We start from the raw sequence: 22177 nt of genomic DNA, 5'->3' as shown, positions 1-22177 counted from the left end.
AAAAAAAAACCATAGACTTAATATATTCTGCAGATATTTGAATGTCCACACAAAGGGAGCTGTCTTAGCTTGCCCACTTGTTAAAGAAAAAAAAAAAAAATCCACTGATGCGTTGGTATATCCCAGTTCATTCAAACCGGTGCGGGAGTTTTTACAGTCATTGTTTTGCTCCTCTGTCCATTGTCTCCTTCGCAGCTATTCGCACACAGTGAAGACGCTCTCCCACACAGGGAGAAACAGCTGGCTCACAGTCATCTGTCCGCCCGCAGAGTCAGAGCTACTGTCAGAGGGAGAGAGGGAGAGAGAGAAACCGGAGAGGAGGAGCAGGGGGATGAAAAGAAGGTGGAGACCCTGAGTCAGAGAGAGAGAGAGAGAGAGAGAGAGGGAGAGGGAGGGAGAGAGAGAGAGGGAGAGGGAGAGGGAGAGAGAGAGAGAGAGGGAGAGAGAGAGAGGGAGAGAGAGAGAGAGAGACCAGAGTCCAAGTACAGATCCTCCTGGTCAAATATAAAGTCTGGATCTGCAACTGCACGATCCTGTTCAACACTTACTATCATTAATAATAATAATTCTTATTACAACTGATATTAGGAGCATTGCAGTTAATTACATTATTATTATTATTATTATTGCTGCTATCACTATCATTAATATCACTATCACTGCATGTTCTGGTTCTTTTGCACGGTGGAGGCAGATGGCCGCCCACCCTGAGTCCGGCTCACTGTCGCCTGGTGCTCGCCCTTGGTGGGAAATGTTGTGTCTCTGTAAATAATATTATGATCTTATAATATTATAAAGAGAAGGTCTAGACCTGCTCAGTTTGAAAAGTGCCTTGAGAAAACTTCTGCTGTGAATCTTCTGCCTCATCTTTATCTAACGTAGCTCTGCTTCCAAGTAAAGAGCACTTATACTTACTTATACAATATCTGTCTTTATTATATATTATTATTATTATTAGAAAATAATACTTCAGTAAAGTACAGATATTTAAAAAAATATGTACTGTAAATGCACGTTGTTACTGTCCACCACTATTAATGTCTAATCTAATTAATGTATTAATTATGTCAAAGTCTGTTTTATGTTGCCAACAATCCCTGAGGTTTAATCAGCCGAGTCAATAAAGCTGATTTTAATTTGACGGAGAGCCAGAGTGAGAGATTATTGCCAAGGTGTGTCTCTCTATCTCTCTCTCTCTTTCTCATTTACTTTATCGCTGTATGAAAGAACAAAGGTGAAGCCTCAAGTGTTACAAAACATTTATTTGAAGCCATAAAAAACAGACATTAATGGCAGCGATCAGAGGGAGACACATTAGCTTCTGAAGTAAATGTTATGGTGTGTGGCATCGGTTTATGTGTCTGCCTCATTGACTTTATATCAAGTCAGACTATTTAATTTGTTTTTATTTTACACTACAGAAGGAAAAAGGCGATTCTACAACTTAAATAAGAAAACACTTCTGCATTCACAGTCTTACTGTTATAACGCAGGGAAAATGGCTCTGAGTGTTTTATTACATAGATCATGGGATGAATTTATGTATAAAATGCATCACATTTTATAAGATGCCATATTGTTTATGAGCAAAATAAGCATCAGAAAATAAATCAGATTAATGTAGTTAAGTACAAATGAAAGTATTTTAATGTAAAGAGGAGGTAAAGTACAAAACCAAAGACTGGGATCAAAAGGTTTCACTGAGTTGTGTGTTTTATATGTTTCATATGATGCATGATGATGATAATTTAAGTTCATACAGTCGATAAAAAGGATTAAAAACGCAATAAATAAGGTGTTAAAAAAAAGGTCAATATTGATCAAAGGTTTGTTGAAAATATACAAGTTTAAAATCATTTCTGGTTGGAAAATAAATTCCCTTCATGTGAGGCTTTGTTTTATTTTGGCGCGTGTTGTTTTCAGTATATAATGTTGTTAATGTGCTTTAATATGGACGATGTGATACGTTTTCTGTATCTTTGTCTGATTTCGAACACGTGTTTGGAGCCTGATTATTGACGGACACCAGCTCACCATGTTCGAGCTGATTATACAGACACTTAAGAGACTTTGAAACGACGGAGAAACGTGTGTTTTGAACTGTTATGTTTTTTATTTCTTGTAGTTTTCATATCTACTTAACATCTGTATGAACCGTTATCTGTTGCACCAGTGTAGCTATAAGGAGTATTATTGCTGTCTGTTAAAGGGATTTAATATTGAACTTCTATAATATTAGGGGACTTATTATAATATTTTAGTCAAAATGAAACACTTAATGGTATTTACTTGTATGTTAGATGTTTAGCCACAAACTAGTGTCTTCTTTCACATTTAATGGTGAGATCCTGGTGCGAGCCCACCGTCCCCCTCGTCTGTTTCCTGACAGGCCGAGTCAAGGCGACCGGCCGTTATCCCTTTAAAACATCAGCTCATCCCGCTTTGAACAAACTGGCTTAGTTTTTACATGCCCTTTCATTGCTGGGATTTCCCTCCGCCGGCTCTTCTGATTTATACTGTAAATCCAAGAGGATTAGCACTAAACGCGTGTTGAGCACATTTTCATTTTGTAACAATACCGACTTGTTGCTGCTTGATTTTCTATAAATTGTAACGCTGACACGTCAAAGCCGTTTTAAAAAAAAAAAAAAAAAAGTGTGAACTGTTTATTTGTGAGGTGTGAAAGCTCGGACAGCAGACGGCATTACATCACTTGTGACACAGAGCTCGCCGTGATGCGTCCCCTGCACCCTGCAGTACGTCACGTTTCATTTAAGTGTCCTGTGCTCGTAATGTACACAACTCATGGGAGTGGTAAGTGACCAATTAAGTCTGACCCACTTCCTTTCTCCTCTGTATCAGCCGCCATTATCACTAAAGGAAGCGACGTGTCGTGTAAACAACTCAAACTATTCCTTTCATGACCGCGTCACAGCTCTGACAGGATCCTGACAGCGAACTCCGCTTTACCCGAACACCGATGCTCCAACCTGAAACCCTCTCCGGGGCTAAAGTCAAATCCGTCTGGGGGGGCAGAAGGGGCAGTATAAATAGCCCCGTGTCCCCTCTCAGGTTACCTCGCCACAGTCCAGGTTGAAATACCAAAAGACAGAGGGACACACTGACAGACAACACACACACACACACACACACACACACACACACACCACAGAGTCATGCAGGACTCTGGACACTGTGTGCAGACAGCGTTTAGAGAGGAATGATATTAGTCATTGTGGTGTGTTGTCTTTGTGCTATTAGCATAACGCTGCAGTGTGTGATTACACAGAGAGGGAGGTTCACTTCCTGTGAGTAATGATGAGTCGTGTCTCATCATACACTCTGTCTCCCTCTGAGGCTCTGATGCCAACCTCGAAGAATTTCTATGACTAAACTCAAACAGTTTAAGTTTTATCAGCAGGATCATAAACCAACAGTTTATGACAGTTTCAATTACAAAAGACTCGTAATATGTTTGTCTCACATGCAAAACATTTTTCACTGATGTGGGTAAATGAGGACAGCAGTTCTCAAAGCGGCGTCAGGAGAGTTATTGTCACTATAACTGCATCCATAAGTAACACAGTGACATAATGGATGATTATTTTGATCAGGGGTCTCACGCACTTTCTGTAATTAAACATTTAAAAGCAACGATCTTATCAGACGGGGGTCCAGAGTCGAATTTGTGTCAGTTTCAAGGAATTGACGTGAAAAAGTTTGAGAACCAGTGAATTAGGAAATCCTGCACGGTTCGGGGAATAAAGCATCGTTTATTATAGGAGAATTTTATGGCTTAATTGGGTTGGTCTAATTACAGTTGTGAATTCAACTATCACTCAGTTATTATAACATTTTACAGTAAATGGCTTCACATTCACAGCGTTTTTCTACAACATACACAGAGGATCACTGGGGTTCAGTATGTTCACTTCGACACACAGACTGGAGGAGCCGGGGATCGAACCATCGACCGTCTGATTAGTGGACGACCTGCTCTGCCTCCTGAGCCACAGCTGCCGCTCTGTTACTGTGTTAAATGTGGACGTCCGTCTGAATTGAAAACAAAGGTGATTTGACACTAACTACACTGGTTCTGGTTTGAACCACTGCACTTAATTAATCTGATTAAACTGGGGATTTGTTGAAAGCTGTCTGATCATCTGATTACTTGAATTACTTAATGGATTGTAAAGGTACAGTCGTAATAACCAGAGGTTGAAGAAGCACTGACATGTCTCAAGTATCAGTAGAACGAGTACTGATCATTTGGAAGGGCCTCATCAATATATGAGAGATATTATTATTAATGTGCTGCATGAATATAGCACATTTTTAGTCTTAACGAGCGCTCAAAGCTCTTTACACTACGAGTCACATTCACACACTGATGATACGTCAGGGTTCAGTATTTCGCCCGAGGACACACAACACCAAAGTTTTTATGCTCACCAACGTATAAAGCTCGACTCTGGTGGGACTCGAACCCACAACCTTTGAATCACTTCCTGTGTGTTTGTCTAGAAGTCCAACGCGCTGTCCGTTGCGCCACAGAGCCACATGTTCACTGACATGCAGGTAGCGTCCTAATGTCGTCGAGGAGGAGCAGCTTTCTACGTAAACTGATGTTTTTAAATCTTTATCTACGAAGCAAAACACTTCTCTCTGAACTGAAGTGGAGTGAAAGTTTAAAGTAACATGAAAATATTTCCACCAGCAATAATAACGATAAAGAATGAGAATTTCCTGCAGCTTCTGAAAGTGGAGTCTCACATTTGTCCTTCAGCTCAGACATGAACCATCCAGCACGTCTGAAAACAACCAATGAGTTCACATCCTTAATCATAGATCAATATATATGTATATAACAGCTTTCTACTTTGTGGGTTTGTGTTATTGGTAGAAACATGAGTCTGTGTTGGTGTCCAGTTTTGCTTCTCTGCCCACATGTGAACAATCCTTTACCTCTATAACAACAACAACAACAACAACAACAACAACAACAACCACAGGGGATCATTTTAGCGAAATTCTCTGCAGTGTCCGATCTAAGATCCGGCCATGCAGCGGGCTGAAAGTCAATTCATCTCTCCCTCTGGTTTCTTCGATATCTGCGTGCCTGAGCTCAGCGAAGCTCATTCTGTTAACTCATTAACACGGGAACCTGGGGCTGTTCTACAAATCGATGCCTGTTTAAAAGCACAGACTGTGCATCTCATCGAACAGACCCTTTCCGGATCTTATATGCTGCGTTTTCATCGACCGTGCAGGAAGCTAATGGATTGATCTGCAGATTAACTGTCATCACACACGTCGGCAGGCCACTGGTTTCCTGTAACGTTTGTTCTACGGTGGAGAAAATGGAAATCCACAAGAAGCAGAAGCTGAGGCGCACATCGGCGCTACCAAAAACCCAGAGCATCCAAACCAGCAGAGTGAATTATGGGAAATGTGCTACCTTGCGACAGCCGGACCGGCTGCGTGACCTGGAGCCCATCGATGGCGCATAGATTCCCGCAGGGGTACAGCGTGATGAGCCCCGACCTGTTCTCGATGTAGCAGTGCTGGGCAGCCACCCCGGGGCCCTGGATGCTGATGTCCATGGAACCATGACCCAGAGTGGTCCGGCCTGGGGAGGGAGACGCAGTTAGACTAAAACCTGATGCGCTGCAGTGAGCGATAATATTCAAACACAGGAGACAGTGGCTTCAGAAAGTGTTCACACACCTTCCACTTTCTGCAAAACAAAATGTATTAAAATCAAAAACTCTCATTCACTGAAGTATTCGGACTTAATTCAGGACTTTGTAGAAGCTCCTTTGGCAGCAGTTACAGCTTTGAGTCTTGGCTGAGTCTCTCCCAGCTGTGCACACCTGGATCTGGGCAGGTGATCCCATTCTTCCTGACTGATCCTCTCAGACTCCGTCATGTTTGATGAGAAGCATCTGTGAGCTGCCACCTTCAGGTCTCTCCACAGATGTTCTCTGAGCTTTAGCTGGACTCACTCCAAACTTTAGAAAGTGTTTTATTCCCTTTGCACTGATCTGCGTCTCACCACACAGGTTCTACAGACTTCCTGGTTTGGTTTCTGTCCTGACATGCAGAGTGAACTGTGGGGCTTTTATACACACAGGTGTGTTTCCGATCAACTTCTAGAACCTATTTATATGACAGAGCTTATGTTTCCATGCAGCACTTGTTACTGTAATTATCACATGTATGGCAGTATGCCTGTTTTCAGGTTTAGTCATAATCATAATTATCAGAAGCAGCAGATTAGCTTTGGTCTCTGAAGTGAGTTGGAAACAATGAGGTAAAAAATAAAATAAAATTCGATATTGTGAATTCCATAATAATGCTAGTATGTCAAAAAACATGCAATGTAAACTTCTGCATTGCAACCTCACAGAACTTGAAATCATTTCTTTTGCAGACACTTGATACTGGTTAATAATCAGTGTATACAACAAACTTTGGCATTAACGGCCTTATTGTTGACTGATGCTTGATTGTAGCATATTTTAGGACAAAATTACCTGTGAATGAAAAAATGATTTTATTGTTTGCAACCTGAGAGCCAAAAAACTAAAAATGTGTGTAAACTTGTTGTAGCACAGGCTGCTGCTCATTCAGGTGAAACTCCTCTCCTCTCTCACCTGCTCTGTGAGGAGCCGTCAGAGATCAATATTGACTTTAATCAGACAAATGACTCAACCTCAAACACAGACACACACCTGATCTGAGCCTCAACATGAGACACACACACACACACACACACACACACACACACACACGGGACAGGACATGACCCCAGGAATCTCCCTGCATACCAGCCTGCAGAGACACAGACAGACGGAGGAAGGCCAGCAGACAGAGAGAAAGGGAATCGCACAGACGGGCAGAGCAGAGGTCAAAAGGTCACGAGACAGATTTACAAGATGAAACCTGCCCTGGTCGGACAAAGAGACAAACACCAAAGATATATCCAGAGGAGATAACAGGGTCAGACCACCAGAGATGAAGAGTGTGTGTGTGTTGTTGTGGTTCCACGTAACAAAAATTATAATAATAATAAATACCACAATAAAAAGACAACAATTAATTAGGTTTGGAAGAATATGATAATATGTATAAATATGAATATATTTTAAGCCTTTTTCCATAGTAAATGAGGTCGTCAGCTGTTGCATCAGCGTCTCTGCAGCTGACTGCTGTGTTGCAGTGGAAGCAGCTGTCTCACCCTCAGGCAGGGGCAGCAAGGTGATGGCGGTGCTCAGGCGTCCACTACCCAGGCTGACCAGGTGGGGGCGCTCCGCCTGGAACTTCAGCCCCTTCCCACTCTCGATTAGGTCCAGCGGGGTGCTCTGCAGAAGAGGTCAAAGGTCATATAAATATATACACATATCTAAACCATAACCTGTAAATTAGATTTTAGTTTGAAAAGGATTATTTGCAACACGTTTGTCTTAATTTTTATCTAATTTAAATTGGATTAAAATTAATTTGTGGAATAAGTGGTGTTTTATAGTCACAGAGGGGGATTTTTATTGTTATAAATGACTTTTTTGTATGTTTTTATTTGCATTTTAGAACCATTTACTGTTGGAATTTTAATTTAAAACAAACAGCAAATTGTATTATCTATTTTTAAAAAGCCATAAGTGTGATGAAATAAGCTGTAAGTGAAAATGTCAGTCACAGCTTTGCAGACGTTGCAACACACCGTGTGTAATGTGATAAAGTATCTACACCTCCGAACCTAAAGAGGTCACATCCTCCGTCTCCATCTGCGCCGCTACAGTGCGCCTGGACTATAAATGGCTCGCCATGAATGGGACCCAATAGACAATCATTTCCTGTCCATTAGCTGAACTAATTGGCTCAGCGTGACACAAAAAAAAAAAAAAAAGTGAATATGTAGCTTCACAGAGGAGCCGCAGACGTGACATCAGCTCATCTTCTCTGCAGAGAGAGAGAGAGAGAGAGAGAGAGAGAGAGAGAGAGAGAGGTTCACCCTCCACTACAGGGGGAAGACAGAGTCTGACTGTCTCCAGCACGGGAGGCCATTTCCATCGCTGGCTGTTTACATATTCCTCTACACACTGAGGGAAGTGTGTGTCTTTGTGTGTGTGTATGTGTGTGTCTTCTCCCCTCCCCTTCGCCTCGACCGTGTGCTGTCGGCTCAGCAAGGGGGAAGGGATGTCGCCATAGCAACTGCACTCTGCAATTAAGAAACATGAAGCTCCTGGAGGGGTGTTCAGCGAGCTAACTTGCGACGAGCACAGCGACGCCTGAACCTGGTCTTCTTATTGTTAAACTGCTCCCAACGCACATGCGGCAAATGCATCTTTTCTGCTGTGTTTTCCCTCCCGGAGTTTCACCTTCTGCTTTCACATAATAAAGCGAATGAGTTCTCCTGTTGGGTTACATCCATTACTCCTTAATGCACAAGACCAGGAACCTGAAGCTGAAGCAGAATTCAGTTCATCATTGATTTGATTGTGATTTTTTTCTCCTGTGGCGTGTCAGAGTGTCGCAGCATCGGTTCCCAACCTTTTTCTTTTTTGGTTTATGACGTTTTAAATTGTCATAAACTACCTGAGCTGCAAGCAGACAGACGTTCCTGTGTCAGAATTTTCTTATTTGATAGTTGTTCGAGGCCTGAACGTGTAAATCTATTTGCAATTTATAAAAAAAAAAAAGAGATTATTTTCATATTGTCATCTGTGTAGTTGAATCCTGACCCCTCAGATTTATTCTGCGTCCCCTCAGGCGCCCCCGATCCCCAGGTTGGGAACCTCTCCGACTTACAGTTAATTTCCAACCTGCTTGATTGATTAATTGTACATCAGAAACAGGAATACATCATCGTCACAGGCCCCCGTCTTTGATTAAGCGTCAGTAGATATCCAGAGTGCTGTGTTGTTAGGCTTTGATGATTCATTAAACAGATATTTGATTTTACTTGAGAAGCACTTGTTAAAAGCTCTTTAAGAGTTCATGAACTCTGGGCGTGGAGTCACTCACTGGCGTTTTTTTAAAACCAGCTGCATCTTTTTGTCCCATTTTTTGAGCCTTTACATTTTCTTATTTACAAACTGTACACGATCATTGACTCAGCCTCTCTCTTTGCTGGCCGTGTGAGTCCTAATAGGATTATCTGATTGTCGGTGGAGTGGGGTCAACGCTAAGAGGATTGCTGAGATAGAGGCTGGCTGGGGAGCACTGGGAGGCTTACTGGGAGTGATGGGAGGAGAGGGGAGGGGAGGTGCCGGCGGGGCAACGCTGCAGGATTCAAACCGCCTCATCTGCTGTGTGCTGCTGCTCCCATGTGGTGCATCAACAGCTTCTCTCTCTCTCTCTCTCTCTCTCTCAGTCGTTACATACAGACTCTGCACGGTCATGTATAATGCATGGATCCAAATTTGCATGCATGGAAAACACAGTGTGTCTCCTACACATGAAAATTAAATGTATTTACTGACTTTCTGTGCATCTAATTTATTCATCACGTGGTTTGTGGATGTTTTACTTTTTCTGCCTTCTGCATAATTTCTTTATCTTACATCTTAACTTATATATTTTTTACATTTCTTTTATTCATTTTTATTCATCAAGACAGATTTGAAACATAATCACAAACGACAAAGTTCCTTCCTCATCGTTTAAAAAGAAGAAAAGGCGGGAAAAATAAAATTGCAAATAAGTCAAAATAAATATGAGAAACATATGAAACTTCTTGACGTCAGTGCTGGACAGAAGCCACGCCCCCACAGCAGGTTAACTTCCTGTCTTAAACTGAACCAAGCAATTTACAAAGAACCGGTGTTTATAACAAAATGATTAATAACGATGATTCAATTTGCAGAATAAAATATAAAGTACAGAATTAGTTCTAATAAAAAGTTTTCCAATCAAACTAATAACAGAGATAAAGATAAAAACTGTACACAAAAGAACAACCCACGTTTCTGCTGTTTAAACATATTAAGATAATATAATAATCTCATGTAAAGCTGCTCTATTTCTTGCCTTCACGCTGTATATACTTCGACAGTCTAATTGTTGGGGGGTTGAATTTCTAACCATGATTTTCTTTGTAATTAACTTTGTTTTTCATTTTCAATCAAACATTTCTACTTTCTTGTTTAACATGAACTTTTCTTTTCCTTTTGTCCCAGTTTCTCTGTGAGAATTATTAAAGTTTAATCTCAGCTTGTTTTATGTCTAACTGCCACACACACACACACACACACACACACACACACACACACACACACACACACACACACACACAGCCCACCCCCTTAATGCCTGATAGGATTGTCTGACCCAGCAGGTGGGAAGCGAGACGTCCAATCTGCGGCTCTGTCTAATTACTGACTCTGTCTGAAGATTCCTGCTTTACAGCACACACATGGACATACGCTGTCAGGACGTGTCGTGGCGGCAGCGGCGGCGCTGCCTGACCCGACCTCCTGCCTCTTCACTCACTCGGCTCGTCTCTGTGTTCATCGTCCACTCAGAGTTTTAGAGCCAAAAGTCTGTGAGAGCAGCCGACGTGGTGACATTTAACGTCAATGGATACAGTTATCAGAAGAAGAGAGCACTCACTGTGTGTGTGTGTGTGTGTGTGTGTGTGTGTGTGTGTGTGTGTGTGTGTGTGAATGGACACACACTGGAAACATGCAACAACACTGATGACATATGACAGGGTTTTTCTGTGAAGGCTGCCAAGTTGAGAACAATAAGGCCTCTCGCTCTCTCCCCTCTCTCTCTCTCTCTCTCTCTCTCTCTCTGTGACTCAACCCTTTTCCATCCCCCACCTACCAAAAACACACACATACACATTACACACACTCACCTGTAACACCTGGTGGGTTTGCCGTCCACACTCGGGCATGTTCCTGTTCAGACGGTCCATGTCCTCTGAGTTGTCCACGTCTCCCTGCGACACATGAAGATCCTGAGGGAGGGGGGAGACGACATCATCAAAATGAGTAACAAATTTCGTCATGGGTGACTTCACCTCCACAGGAAAATAATTATTATTAGTGTCAAAATCTTGTGTGTTTTGTGTTTTCATTGTCAGCGTCTGGTTACATCAGAATTAAGTGGAAAAGTTTTTAAAAATGTCACAAACTCAGTTATTCTACAATAATTTAATAAAGTTGAACCATATTTAGTGGGAATCCCCCTCCACACTCAGCATAGACACTAATATGTTGAGGTGTGACTCATTAGTTTCATACTGTCAGCACACACACACAGACACACACACACACACACACACACACACACACACACACACAACAGATGGTATTTAGCAACACACTGAGGAAGTAACACACACACAAATGCATTTAAATCTCTTGGTAGTTGACACATTCCCTGGAAATCAGCCACCTTGGCTGCTCTCTTGCCTCTCAGTCACTATGAAAACACACACACACACACACACACACACACACACACACACACACACACACACACACACACACACACAGTGCCCAAATCCCACAAATTCCTCCCTACTTACTAATTTTTTTGGGTATTTACATCAACTCAGCACAGAACAAATGGCTATAAATACATCCCATGTCTATATTAGTGCATGTGTAAAGTGGATTCTGTATAAGAGAGAATATATGTGAGGAATCACAGAAAACCACACAGATAGGTAAAAAAAAACACAACACATAATTATATAGCAATCACAGAGAAGCAGAGTGTACCCGCAGTCATTTGCATGCCTAAAATGTTGTGCAGCGGGGACGGAAAATGTGGTTCTGATGAGCTTCACCCTCAGGATAACAAAACACTGCTGCAGTATCATCATGTTTGCTCTTCTGACAGACCCGTGAAATGATATTCAGCAGAGTCAGCCTGAAGCCAGCCTCTAACAGTAAATCACAAAACAGCCAGAAAATAAAAATAAATGTTGAAGAATTCCGTCTGCAAAACTCCTTAATGCAATAAGAAACTCTCATCTGAGCCAGGAGGGGAAAGAAACTGTTTCCGCTGCTCAGGTTTCACAATTTCATCCAGTGGTTTTTAAACAGCGACCTGCACGTTGTTGTCTCTGAATGTGAAAATTACCTTTCTCCAATTGTCCAGCAAATGCATCGCCTCCATGGCACAGAGCTGCTCCTGGGTCTCAATCCTATCAGGGTGAACTTGATTGAGCAGGACACCTCTAACGCTGCCTTCAATTCAACAAAACACAATTTCTCCAGTGCAGCTTCTTTCCACCAAAAACAGATTGTCTCTTTGTCTTGATCTGCGTCTTTTTGTCTCAAGCCGTATCCTCCACAAACTCCCATTCAGGAGGTGGACCTGTTGCTGCTTGCTCCACTAAACTAAGACCTACATTCCTGACTGGCAGCTAAGTCCCAGATAACAGAGTGTGTGTGTGTGTGTGTGTGTGTGTGTGTGTGTGTGTGTGTGTGTGTGTGTGTGTGTGTGTTTAAGCCGTGATCAAAAGAGAGAAGGAGAGGAAAGGAGGAAGAGAGGATGAGAGAGTGATGAGTGAAATTTGATAAAAATAAAGTGAAGAAGCAGGAAGAAGAAGCTCTGCTGTTATACACAATGCTAATGTCCCATGATGCTTGACTGAACAAGCCTCCATGAATAAACCATCAGCAGTATAATGTTTACAGCAGGTCAGTAGAAAGACGGGAGCAGGTGAACAGATAAAGAGCTAAGTGTTGCTTTACATCATCAATCAGATAATATGAGACAGTGTCGTATTGATGACACTGTTAAAACGCTGCCTGTGTGTCAGTGAGTCAGTGGCTCTGTGGCGCAACGGACAGCGCGTTGGACTTCTAGATAAACACAGTAGAAGTGATTCAAAGGTTGTGGGTTCGAGTCCCACCAGAGTCGAGCTTTATACGTTGGTGAGCATAAAAACGGTTAGTGTTGTGTGTCCTCGGGCGAGATACTGAACCCTGACGTATCATCAGTGTGTGAAGGTGACTCGTAGTGTAAAGAGCTTTAATGTGCTTTATAAATACAGAACGTTAATAATAATATCTCGAACATAATGATGATGAGTCTAATTCTCTGAAAGGGGCATTTCTAAGTTATGAGTACTTTTACTTTTGACACTTTGAGGGTATTTTGCTGATTATAAAATAGATTTTAAAAACAGAACTTTAACTTGTAATTTACTATTTTTACATTGTTCTATTGATACTTTTAGTTACAGTGAGTAAAACATCTCAGTTCCTCTTCCACATCGAGCTTTACACATCAATGAGCATAAAAACTGACCGAGTCACCTAATGCAACAAAGCCTGTGTCTCACATCCAGCCAGTCTGTGGACAGCTGTAGCTCAGGAGGCAGAGCAGCTGGTCCGCTGATCGGAGGGTTGGCGGTTCGATCCCTGGATACGTCTCCCCCCCATGTATCATCAATGTGTGTAATAGAAAAAGTGATGACTAACTGGATGAATGTGGCTTGTAAAGGAAAGCACTTTCAGTGGTTGATAATACTAGAAAAGCACAATATAAATGCAGATGATTTAATGTCAGAATCTATTCATCTCAAAATGACAGCCTTCAGATTTTTATAACTGCAAAATCACATTTCTCCTTTGCTAAACTCCTCACAGTCTCTCTGTGTGAAGAGTTTAGCACAGCAGTTACTCTCACATCCAGGACGCACTAATGCAACTAAAACACTGTCTCTTGATCCAAACTTGTGCCACAACACGGACGACATTTCCCTCCCAAAAAGAAAACTTTGTCTCATTACACCTAAATGACAGGTGACATTACAATATGGATCACTACTGTCTTTGACGTATCTGTTTTTCATTTACTGAATTTATTTTGCATGAACCAAGAATCCATTAGAACAAAAAGAAATCAGAGAAATGTGTCAGAAATACTGCAATAGGCTTAAACACAGTAATTCCAAGTGCACAAAATGAAACTAATCTATTCCCAGCAATGCAACAGCAACAATAGATATCCAGCACAGAATAGCTACAGACATCAGCAGCTCTAGTCGACCCTGTTTTTTGTGTTTGGCCACAAGTTCTCAACCACATCACAGCCTTTGTCCTCTCTTACAATTCCCTATGTCCAAAGAGGACATCTGATCATGTGGCTGGTGGTAAACTTTCCACCTCTGTGAGGAAAAGAATTCCTCTGTGGGTTTGAGGAATTGAGAGTAAGGTGGAATGAAAAGTGAGAACATCCTGGGATGAACTGTAAACAAATCTGTAACTGGAAGAAAACAGTGAAACGCCACATCTTCCCATATCATAAAAAAAAACAAACCTTCTGGATCCAGCCTCACTTATTTCCCTTTCCTCACCAGGTATAGTAATAACATAATTTCTAAGAGACAGTTGTGGTATACTCCCAACCTTTTAGCTTGTGACTCTTTAAAGTATTCCTCATCAAACATATTTCTAACTAAGAGCTGTGAGCACTTAAGATTAAAGAAGGACTTTTAACTTGACATGTTGTTTAATTTCAATCACTTGGAGGCCTGAAGAGATAAAACTATCCACAAGAAAGAAGAGATAAAAGTTTAAAACAAACAATTTTATGGAGCTTAAATATGCTTTTGTTCTTCTTAGCTATCTAATCTTGTGACGCCTTGAGGGCCTCTGAACCCCAGGTTGGGAACCGGTCTAGGAAATACTTACAGCAGCACTGCATGTTGGACTGTAGATACACACATAATACTAAGGGATCAGTTCATTCTTGGTTTGGGGTTTTTCATGGGATTTGGTGACAATAAGCAAAATATAAAATATCTTTAACCAGATACAGGGGTAAATGAGCTATAAAAAACAGAGAGCCAAACAAACGCTGGTTGATGGTTCTTGATATTAGCCAATAGTAAGAAGATTATTTGATGAGATAAATGTTTTAAATCCAGTATAATCTGATATTAAACTTAACTCAAATTTAGTTAAACAGCTAGCAGCTAATCCAAACAGACAGCTACAAATTCTTTCAACCAAAAGACCCACATAAAGAAGCAAAAGTAGTAGAAGTAAAAGTGGTTAATATTATGAAACATAACAGTCTTGCTTTTGAAAATGAAATAACGTTAGCCAACTAGGTACTGTATTTTAGGTAATCAGCCTGGAACACAATGTAACCTCAGGCTATGTGAGCTAGTTAGCCTAGCTGACCCTCTAACCTCAAATTAGCCACATTAGCCTACTCTAGCTATTTAAGTGAGCTAGTTAGTCTATAGTAGACCCTCTAACCTCAAACTAGCCACATTAGCCTAATGTAGCTATTTAAGTGAGCTAGTTAGCCTAGCGGACCCTCTAACCTAAAACTAGCCACGTTAGCATACTGTAGCTATTCAAGTGAGCTAGTTAGCCTAGCTGACCCTGGCTATATGGTGAGCCTCTAACCTCAAACTAGCCACATTAGCCTAATGTAGCTATTTAAGTGAGCTAGTTAGCCTGTTTATTCTCAAGCTTCTGAAAATAAAAAACGGTGAGGGAAGGATAAATAACTTCTTGGCTTTCACACTTTCTCCTTATATTTTGGTAAGAATTCTTTGCTGTTGAGTTCAATTTTCTCAAACTTTTTGTGCTCCTTTGAGTATGTGAGTTTGTTCTCACCACATCAAAGCCCAGTGCTGTCAGTCTGTGGGGGGACATCAGCAGCTTTTCTTTCTCTCAGATCCACAAACTCTCACTGGGCACACAAAGACCTCTCAATCTCCATTTCTTTCTTTCTTTCTTTCTTTCTTTCTTTCTTTCTTTCTTTCTTTCTTTCTTTCCCTCCCTCTCCTCCTCTCATGCCAGGGCAGAAAGGCTGGCATTGTTTTCTGTTGAGCAGGCATGGATCTCTTCTCACACATGAGGGAATCTTTTTTTTTTTTTTTTTGATGGGGTTATGAAAGCGAGGGCGGCTCACCATTTAGCTGGAATGCAAAATGTAGAGGGGAGGGAAGTGGGACAGTCTGCCAACTACATGGAGGATAAAAATGTAAGATGGGCTGACGATAGAGAGATGATAGAAAGAGAAAAAGAAGGTGCAGCTACAGACAGGTTTTGCTTTGAAAGTCTGATCTTATTCAGTGGACAAATCAGAAGAATTTAATATCTTATAATTTATCTCTTTTTAATCCATTTAGGAAATGTTCTGTTAGCCGACCTTGTTATTTATAATATCGATCTGAAAATCTACTATGTGATGATTTACTGTGCATTGATATTGCAATGCAAAATGACCAAAAAATGGGACTAAGTAAACTTTGTCCTAGTATTTATGTTTCCACCCACTTGTTCTTATTTGTATTTTCAATTTGCACATAATAGAAAAAAACCCTGAATATAAACACTGGAAATTTGAAACATTATATGGTCACATTATGGTTCAAAACGCACCTAAGACCAATAGCTTTTCTCTCTGAAAGGTCAAACTGTCACAGTTTGAAATTTAGGAACAAGTTGTGTTTAATGGATGTTAACTTACAACTAACCATCACAGGTTTGATCATGTGTTCAAAGATCTACTACATGATCAATCAATCAATCTGGCCTGAGAAAAGAAGCTGGCCTCCAACATGGCCGCCAGAGGATGGAGCCCATCGCCTCAAACGTCTAATCAGCAGCGTGAATGACTGTAAGACAACTGAGAGGCCATGAAGAAGGAAGCAAAGGGCAGAGGAGAGATAGGAGGATGATGAAGGCAGGGTGATGAAGGAGGAATACGAGGACAGTAGAAGTTCTCTCTTGTTTCTATCTTGTCCAGCCAGCTGCCACCACACAGCTCTGCTCTCGTCTCCAGAGCTCTGATAATGAAGCCTGCTGGATAATCCTCCTACTGCAGGGACATCCATCTTTCTATCCCTCTACATTTCTCTCTGCCTGTTTTTCACTCTTCCTTTTCTCTAGCCCTTCAAAATTTTTCCTTCTTATGGTTTTCATGCCTTCGCTCCATCTTTCATTCTCTCTGACCTCGATGTTTCTTTTCACAGAGACACACACAGAAACTTTGGCGTCTTGACACTTTCTCAGTCCAGATCAAACTGAAACTGCACAACAAGTTATAAAGCAACATTATGAACAGAGTTAAATTGTAAATTGTAGCTAGGTATCAATAGTTTGCATGTGAGGCGTTTATGTAACATCTGTACATTTTAGCGCCTGCCAATATCTTAGTCTTACCCCGTAAAGTGCCTTGAGATAATGCATGATATGATTAGGAGCTATACAAAGAGAATTGAATTGAATTGAATAGTCTGCATGTGATGCATTTAGAGGACATCTGTAAATTGTAGCATCTGCCCATAGTCTGCATGTGGGGGTGTTCTTCAATGGGCTTCTTTGCCTGGGGCCCCTTACAGGATCGGCACTTATTATAAAGGACGAGTTTGCATGCACACTGTAGTCAGTTCTTTTTTTAGAGGTTGCTGTATGCTGCAATTCAGGTAAACATACTTATGAAAATTGCCACTTGGAGAGAAGTTTTCATGTTTCTTTAGTGGCATCACAGAGCTTTCTATTCAGGAAAGTGACTAAGAGTCTAAGAGATAAATTCTTGCTATTTCAGGGACTCTTGTATCTTTACGCTGCTCTGTCACTTAGTCTTTCTCTGCTGGATTTGGCCAAAGCCAAATGACACATTCTGCTTTTAGAGAGAAACCACAGAAATGCAGCAATCTTGCGCCGTGGGAAGAAGGGCGGATTCCACTACAGGTTCATTTTCAGACAAGACTTCCAAAGCATATGCTGTACGTATATAAATCTGCAAATCCTAAGAGGTAAATTGTCTAAAATGTTGCTCTTGATAACACAAGATATCAGAGGTAAGTGCTTCTTTCAGCTGTATTTACACGCAGCTGAGAGTTGTAAACTAATGGGAAGAGATGAGGTAAATGATTTGAATACAACATCATAACAACATGGACAAGATAGTTAAAACAATTCAAAACCTAACATAAATCATACAAGTCGGCTTTTATGGAACGCACATTCAGCTCAGGGTGGATTTATGGGAGTGAGGAGGAGGCAGAATCCTTCACACACACAACACGACATATATGAAACCACAGTCTGACAACACCCAGCAGACAGCCTGCATCTGCTCGGCTCTACAACACCCACAGACCCTCGTGCTTTGGTCATATTAACAGAGCTAAAACCTCTCCCACCCAGTGCATGGTATTTATTCATTTTGCAAAGATTGCCATGTATGGATAGAGAGAGTAAAGCGCTTCAGGTCTGTAACAACCGTCACCGTCCTCAAATGAATACATGAAACAAACACAGATGCCATGTTTCTATCACGTTCTCCACATCTTTTCTGGCATTCCTTTCATTACTTTATCTCATTTCACACTGTTCTTCTGTCATGGTGGTTTTACTGGCACTGAACTGGAAAAATATGCACCACCAACTGTTTATCTTGATGCATCCAGCTCCAAATATTCACATAGCAGCCGTGAATGGAAACACACGTTAATTTACATGTTTTCATTCGGCTAATTTTGGGAAATTTGGTTAAAATTTGCTTTAAAAGTCACAGTGAACCCTGGAGCAGTTTGAGCATGTCTTTCAACTTTTCTCCATTATTATTATTTTTTGTTTCTACATATTATATAACAGATTGCATAAGAATCACTGCTTTTCAATCCAGTGGAGGCATCCAAACCTAAACATGGCATTTACAAGCCGAGCGTGAATAGCTCTGGTTAGTGGCGCCCTCAGTTGTGGCGTCTCAGCGTCAAGAAACATCTGCTACAAAAACAACAGCAACGACTTTCTCTTTTGTGACACAAATAATGTGTTAGTCGTACTTTCCCCTCAAAATATGAACAAAGGCTTTCAGTTGATACGAAAATAGTTTGTGTATGCCTTTTTCTTAAAACGAAAAAACATATTTTCAGTTTCAGTATCAACAATTTAAATAATTCATGTCACACTAATATGAGGATAAAATGAAATGAATGACATGAATGACAAAAGAATTACACGCAATAATGGAATATTTCACACTAAACCTTTGTCTTTACGAAATACATCTGTACTCAGACAGATTCCCAGACTCAAAAAAAAGAGTGTGTCAGCAACAGGAGGAAGTGTGAGACAGATAGAGGAAGAAGATGACTGTAGAGAGGCTTCATCCCGCAGTCTGAGTGTCACTATATGTAGACTTCCTGTACGGCGAGCTGAGCCAGGGACCATTTCCTGTGAGTGACACAGGCCAAGGTCTGGGTTGGCCTTTGGTGCAGGACAGGGCCGACCTCAGCTATAAACACCACTGATGTTTGCTATTATCACATCTGCTCAGACTTAGCTTTACTATTTGAGTTATGTTTGCAGTACGAGGTTCAAATGGGACTGTAGTGGAAAAATACTGCCTCCATCTGATGAACATAATTTTATACTTCTTCTCTTATAAAAATGTCATTTGCATGAGTTTGATGTATAATATATTTATTCTCCTCATGTAGATTTGTTTGTGAACACTTGATTTCTTACAGAGAAAATGAAGCTACAGTTAGCAAATGGTTAGCAAAGCTAACTTAGCTTAAAACTATAACGTGTTGTTGTTGCATTTTTGTATTGATTAAAAGAAGAAGATAATGTGTTAACTCACCAGCGTTGGAAGTGTTGATGACTGAAATTTGTTACAGAGTCAGATTAGCTTTATCAAGTTGTTCTGGCTTTATAAACTTTATAAAGTTGTTCCTAAATGTCGAGAGAAAAAGAGTGTGTGAAGCTATATATAGATGGAGGCCAGTTTAAATCAGGGCACCAGGTGCTGTTTAAATACTGGTATGAATGGATTCAGTTGTCTACAAAAGCAGCTGTCAATTCAGGGGTCAGATATACTCAATTTTTAATTTGAGATATGCCTTAGAAGCACACTGCCAACTCAAGTTCCAACCAGTGAATTATATACTGACTTTAAAACAGGAAAATCTTCCTGGATTCAACAGAAATACTTCACATAAACTCGTATTGAAGCCACGTCCTGAACTTGGCACCACAGAGAGGTGATTCATATTTACTGTTGTAAATAATGAATCTTTTATTATGAATGATTATCTCTGTGCATTATAGTATTTTTCCACAGATAAGACTAAGCCTGAGGCCTTCACATTAAAATGCTAATCTATGCACGGTGAGATGCCAGCGTAGCCCTCATAGCCCAACAGCATGAGTAAACACAGATCCATTATTTTGGCTTGAAACACTGAGCACTGGAGAGACGCCATTATCAGCAGGAAGCTAAACACACCAGCTGCCTCGTCTCTGCGTCTCGTACAGACACACACACACACACACACACACACACACACAGACATATTGTACAGGAAATTAGAGGTTACCCAGGATTCAGTGGGAGAAAACAGGTGAGTAAAGTGAATCTCACCTTCCTCAATGACTACTGCTGAGATGCCGTTCAGCGCGGTGAGCGTTCGGCTTTCTAACAGGAGAAATCTGTGTTTGTGCAGGGCGGACATGTGTCCTGATGAATGCAGGTTATGACACATAAACATACTGTAGGTAAACAGAGCAAATAGCAGGACATGACTATCTGCTGTCGTGTGTGTTTTTCATCAAAGCTGTGAAATTACCGGCGGCAGAGACGTGTGAAGCTGCAGCTCAGCAGTTTTCAGAGGATCAGAGGGTTTGTCATTATCAGATTATTGTCTCCAGTGACAGTAGAAATTACACCTCAAAGCCCCTCACGAGGGAAGACTTGTTGCCATCATCCAAACCACTGTTATCCAGCGTCTTCACTGAGCTGGAGCCACAGGCAGAGATGACTCAATGTTTCTCTGAGTGCCTCATTACTCAAGAGAAGGAATGGAAACAGCTATAAAATATGATGTTTTTACTTTTTGAAAAGAAACCCCGCCCCCCTTCAAACACAAAAACAGACCCCTAATATTTCCGCTCTTCCAGTGAGTTGCTAATAATAAGTTGAGAACAGTTTACTCCATTCAAAACACAATCAAATAGCCCTATAATGAAGAATGAGTATTTCAATGAGTATTTCAAAATAAAAGCATTGACTTCAAGTGGCATGTTCCTTGAATTCCTCTGTGTTGAAGCTAATCAATCCACACAGACTAATCTCAGCTGCAGTCCAGCACCAACAATGACGGTGAGTGTGCTGCTGCAAAAAGCTCGGAGCCCAGGACTAATGATGTCGTGATGAGAGCGAAGGTGATGAGGAATACGACCGGCTTCAACAGTCACAGCAGGCATGTATCATCAGGAGGGATCAGCTGGGATACTGAACACTCTGCTCAGGCCCAAGAAGCTGGTAATTAATAACCAGACTGGGATTCAGGCTTTTCCAGGAACTCCTAAATTATTGAGTCCGCTCCTGCTCGTGGCACCAATTTAATCCCAAATCAACAGGTTGAATCCTGAAGCCAGCGCCGACATGTTTAAAGCAGCTACTCCTCCAATGGCCACGAGATGTTTCATCCAGTCCAAAGAAAAAGTTTCCTCTCTCTAAAAGAGTCAGTATTTTTTTTTTTGTAAAAGATGTTAAAGGAAAAACTTTCTCCACATTAAAATGTCTAAAAACAATCAGACGTTGAACTATATATTTTAACCTGATGAAGATTTTCAGTCATTGGACGTCTGGATCTTAAGTTACCAGAGAAACAAGCTGAGCAGATGTGAGTGGCAGCTCGTCTCCCTGACGTCATGTGTTCGCCAAATAGCATCGGAGGAAAACTGATTTTTAACATCACGCTGCTTTGATTGAGAAACCCGTAGCGACAGAAGTTACATTCTGTGCGTTTAAAGCTGCACTAATCAATATTTTATACGAACGATCGATGAAATGACAGTCGCCCATGGGATGTGAAGAACTCTGCAGTTCCCCTTTAGCTCCTCTGAGCGACAACTTTACTGTTGTTCAGCTTCACCACTCACCAGCCTCCTTATAGCTGAGTTAGCAACGAGCTAATGAACATGGTGGAGCATTTAGCAGCTAAAGAGCCACATATTTTTTCTCGGCTGCTGATGAAGACCGAAGCTATAAGCTAAAAGCAGAGTGAAATATCGGTGTGTAAGTGAATGCTAACGTGGCTTCATGTAAACAGGCAGCTGCTTGCTAACATCTTAGCGGTAGAGATATTGATTAATGCGGCTTTAATGTCTCAACAGTTGATTGAATATTTGGGCAATAGGTGGCTTTAAGGTGAGTAAGTTTTGTG

At 41.1% G+C, this 22177-nt stretch overlaps 1 protein-coding gene and 2 non-coding genes across 9 annotated transcripts in view; 1 reads left to right on the top strand and 2 right to left on the bottom strand.

Moving 5' to 3' along the window:
• The window catches only part of phldb1b (pleckstrin homology-like domain, family B, member 1b), a 111821-nt gene that overhangs the window by 74555 nt on the left and 15089 nt on the right, over positions 1-22177 (bottom strand). For 2 of the 7 annotated variants that reach the window (XM_087179876.1, XM_087179874.1), the window contains exons 1-4: positions 12100-12263; positions 10865-10966; positions 7241-7364; positions 5459-5629 (exon numbers count right to left, since the gene is read on the bottom strand). In XM_087179876.1, the coding sequence (XP_087036002.1) occupies positions 5459-5629; positions 7241-7364; positions 10865-10966; positions 12100-12135 (433 nt within the window). In that variant the 5' untranslated portion in view covers positions 12136-12263. Of the gene's footprint in view, positions 1-5458; positions 5630-7240; positions 7365-10864; positions 10967-12099; positions 12265-22177 lie in introns of those variants that run through there. The other 5 variants (XM_087179873.1, XM_087179875.1, XM_087179877.1 and 2 more) reach the window with 5 other exon arrangements.
• On the bottom strand, positions 4467-4558 carry trnar-ucu (transfer RNA arginine (anticodon UCU)). The gene is given in 2 exon segments: positions 4467-4502; positions 4522-4558. It is a non-coding gene; the product is annotated as a tRNA-Arg (tRNA).
• Positions 12794-12885, top strand: trnar-ucu (transfer RNA arginine (anticodon UCU)). Its single transcript is given in 2 exon segments — positions 12794-12830; positions 12850-12885. It is a non-coding gene; the product is annotated as a tRNA-Arg (tRNA).

Source organism: Seriola lalandi, unplaced genomic scaffold (genome assembly GCF_002814215.2).
Source record: "Seriola lalandi dorsalis isolate HSWRI2012SDOR001 ecotype SW California unplaced genomic scaffold, Sedor1 jcf7180002054875, whole genome shotgun sequence".
NCBI lineage: Eukaryota > Metazoa > Chordata > Actinopteri > Carangiformes > Carangidae > Seriola > Seriola lalandi.
This window is presented reverse-complemented; position numbering and strand designations above follow the sequence as displayed.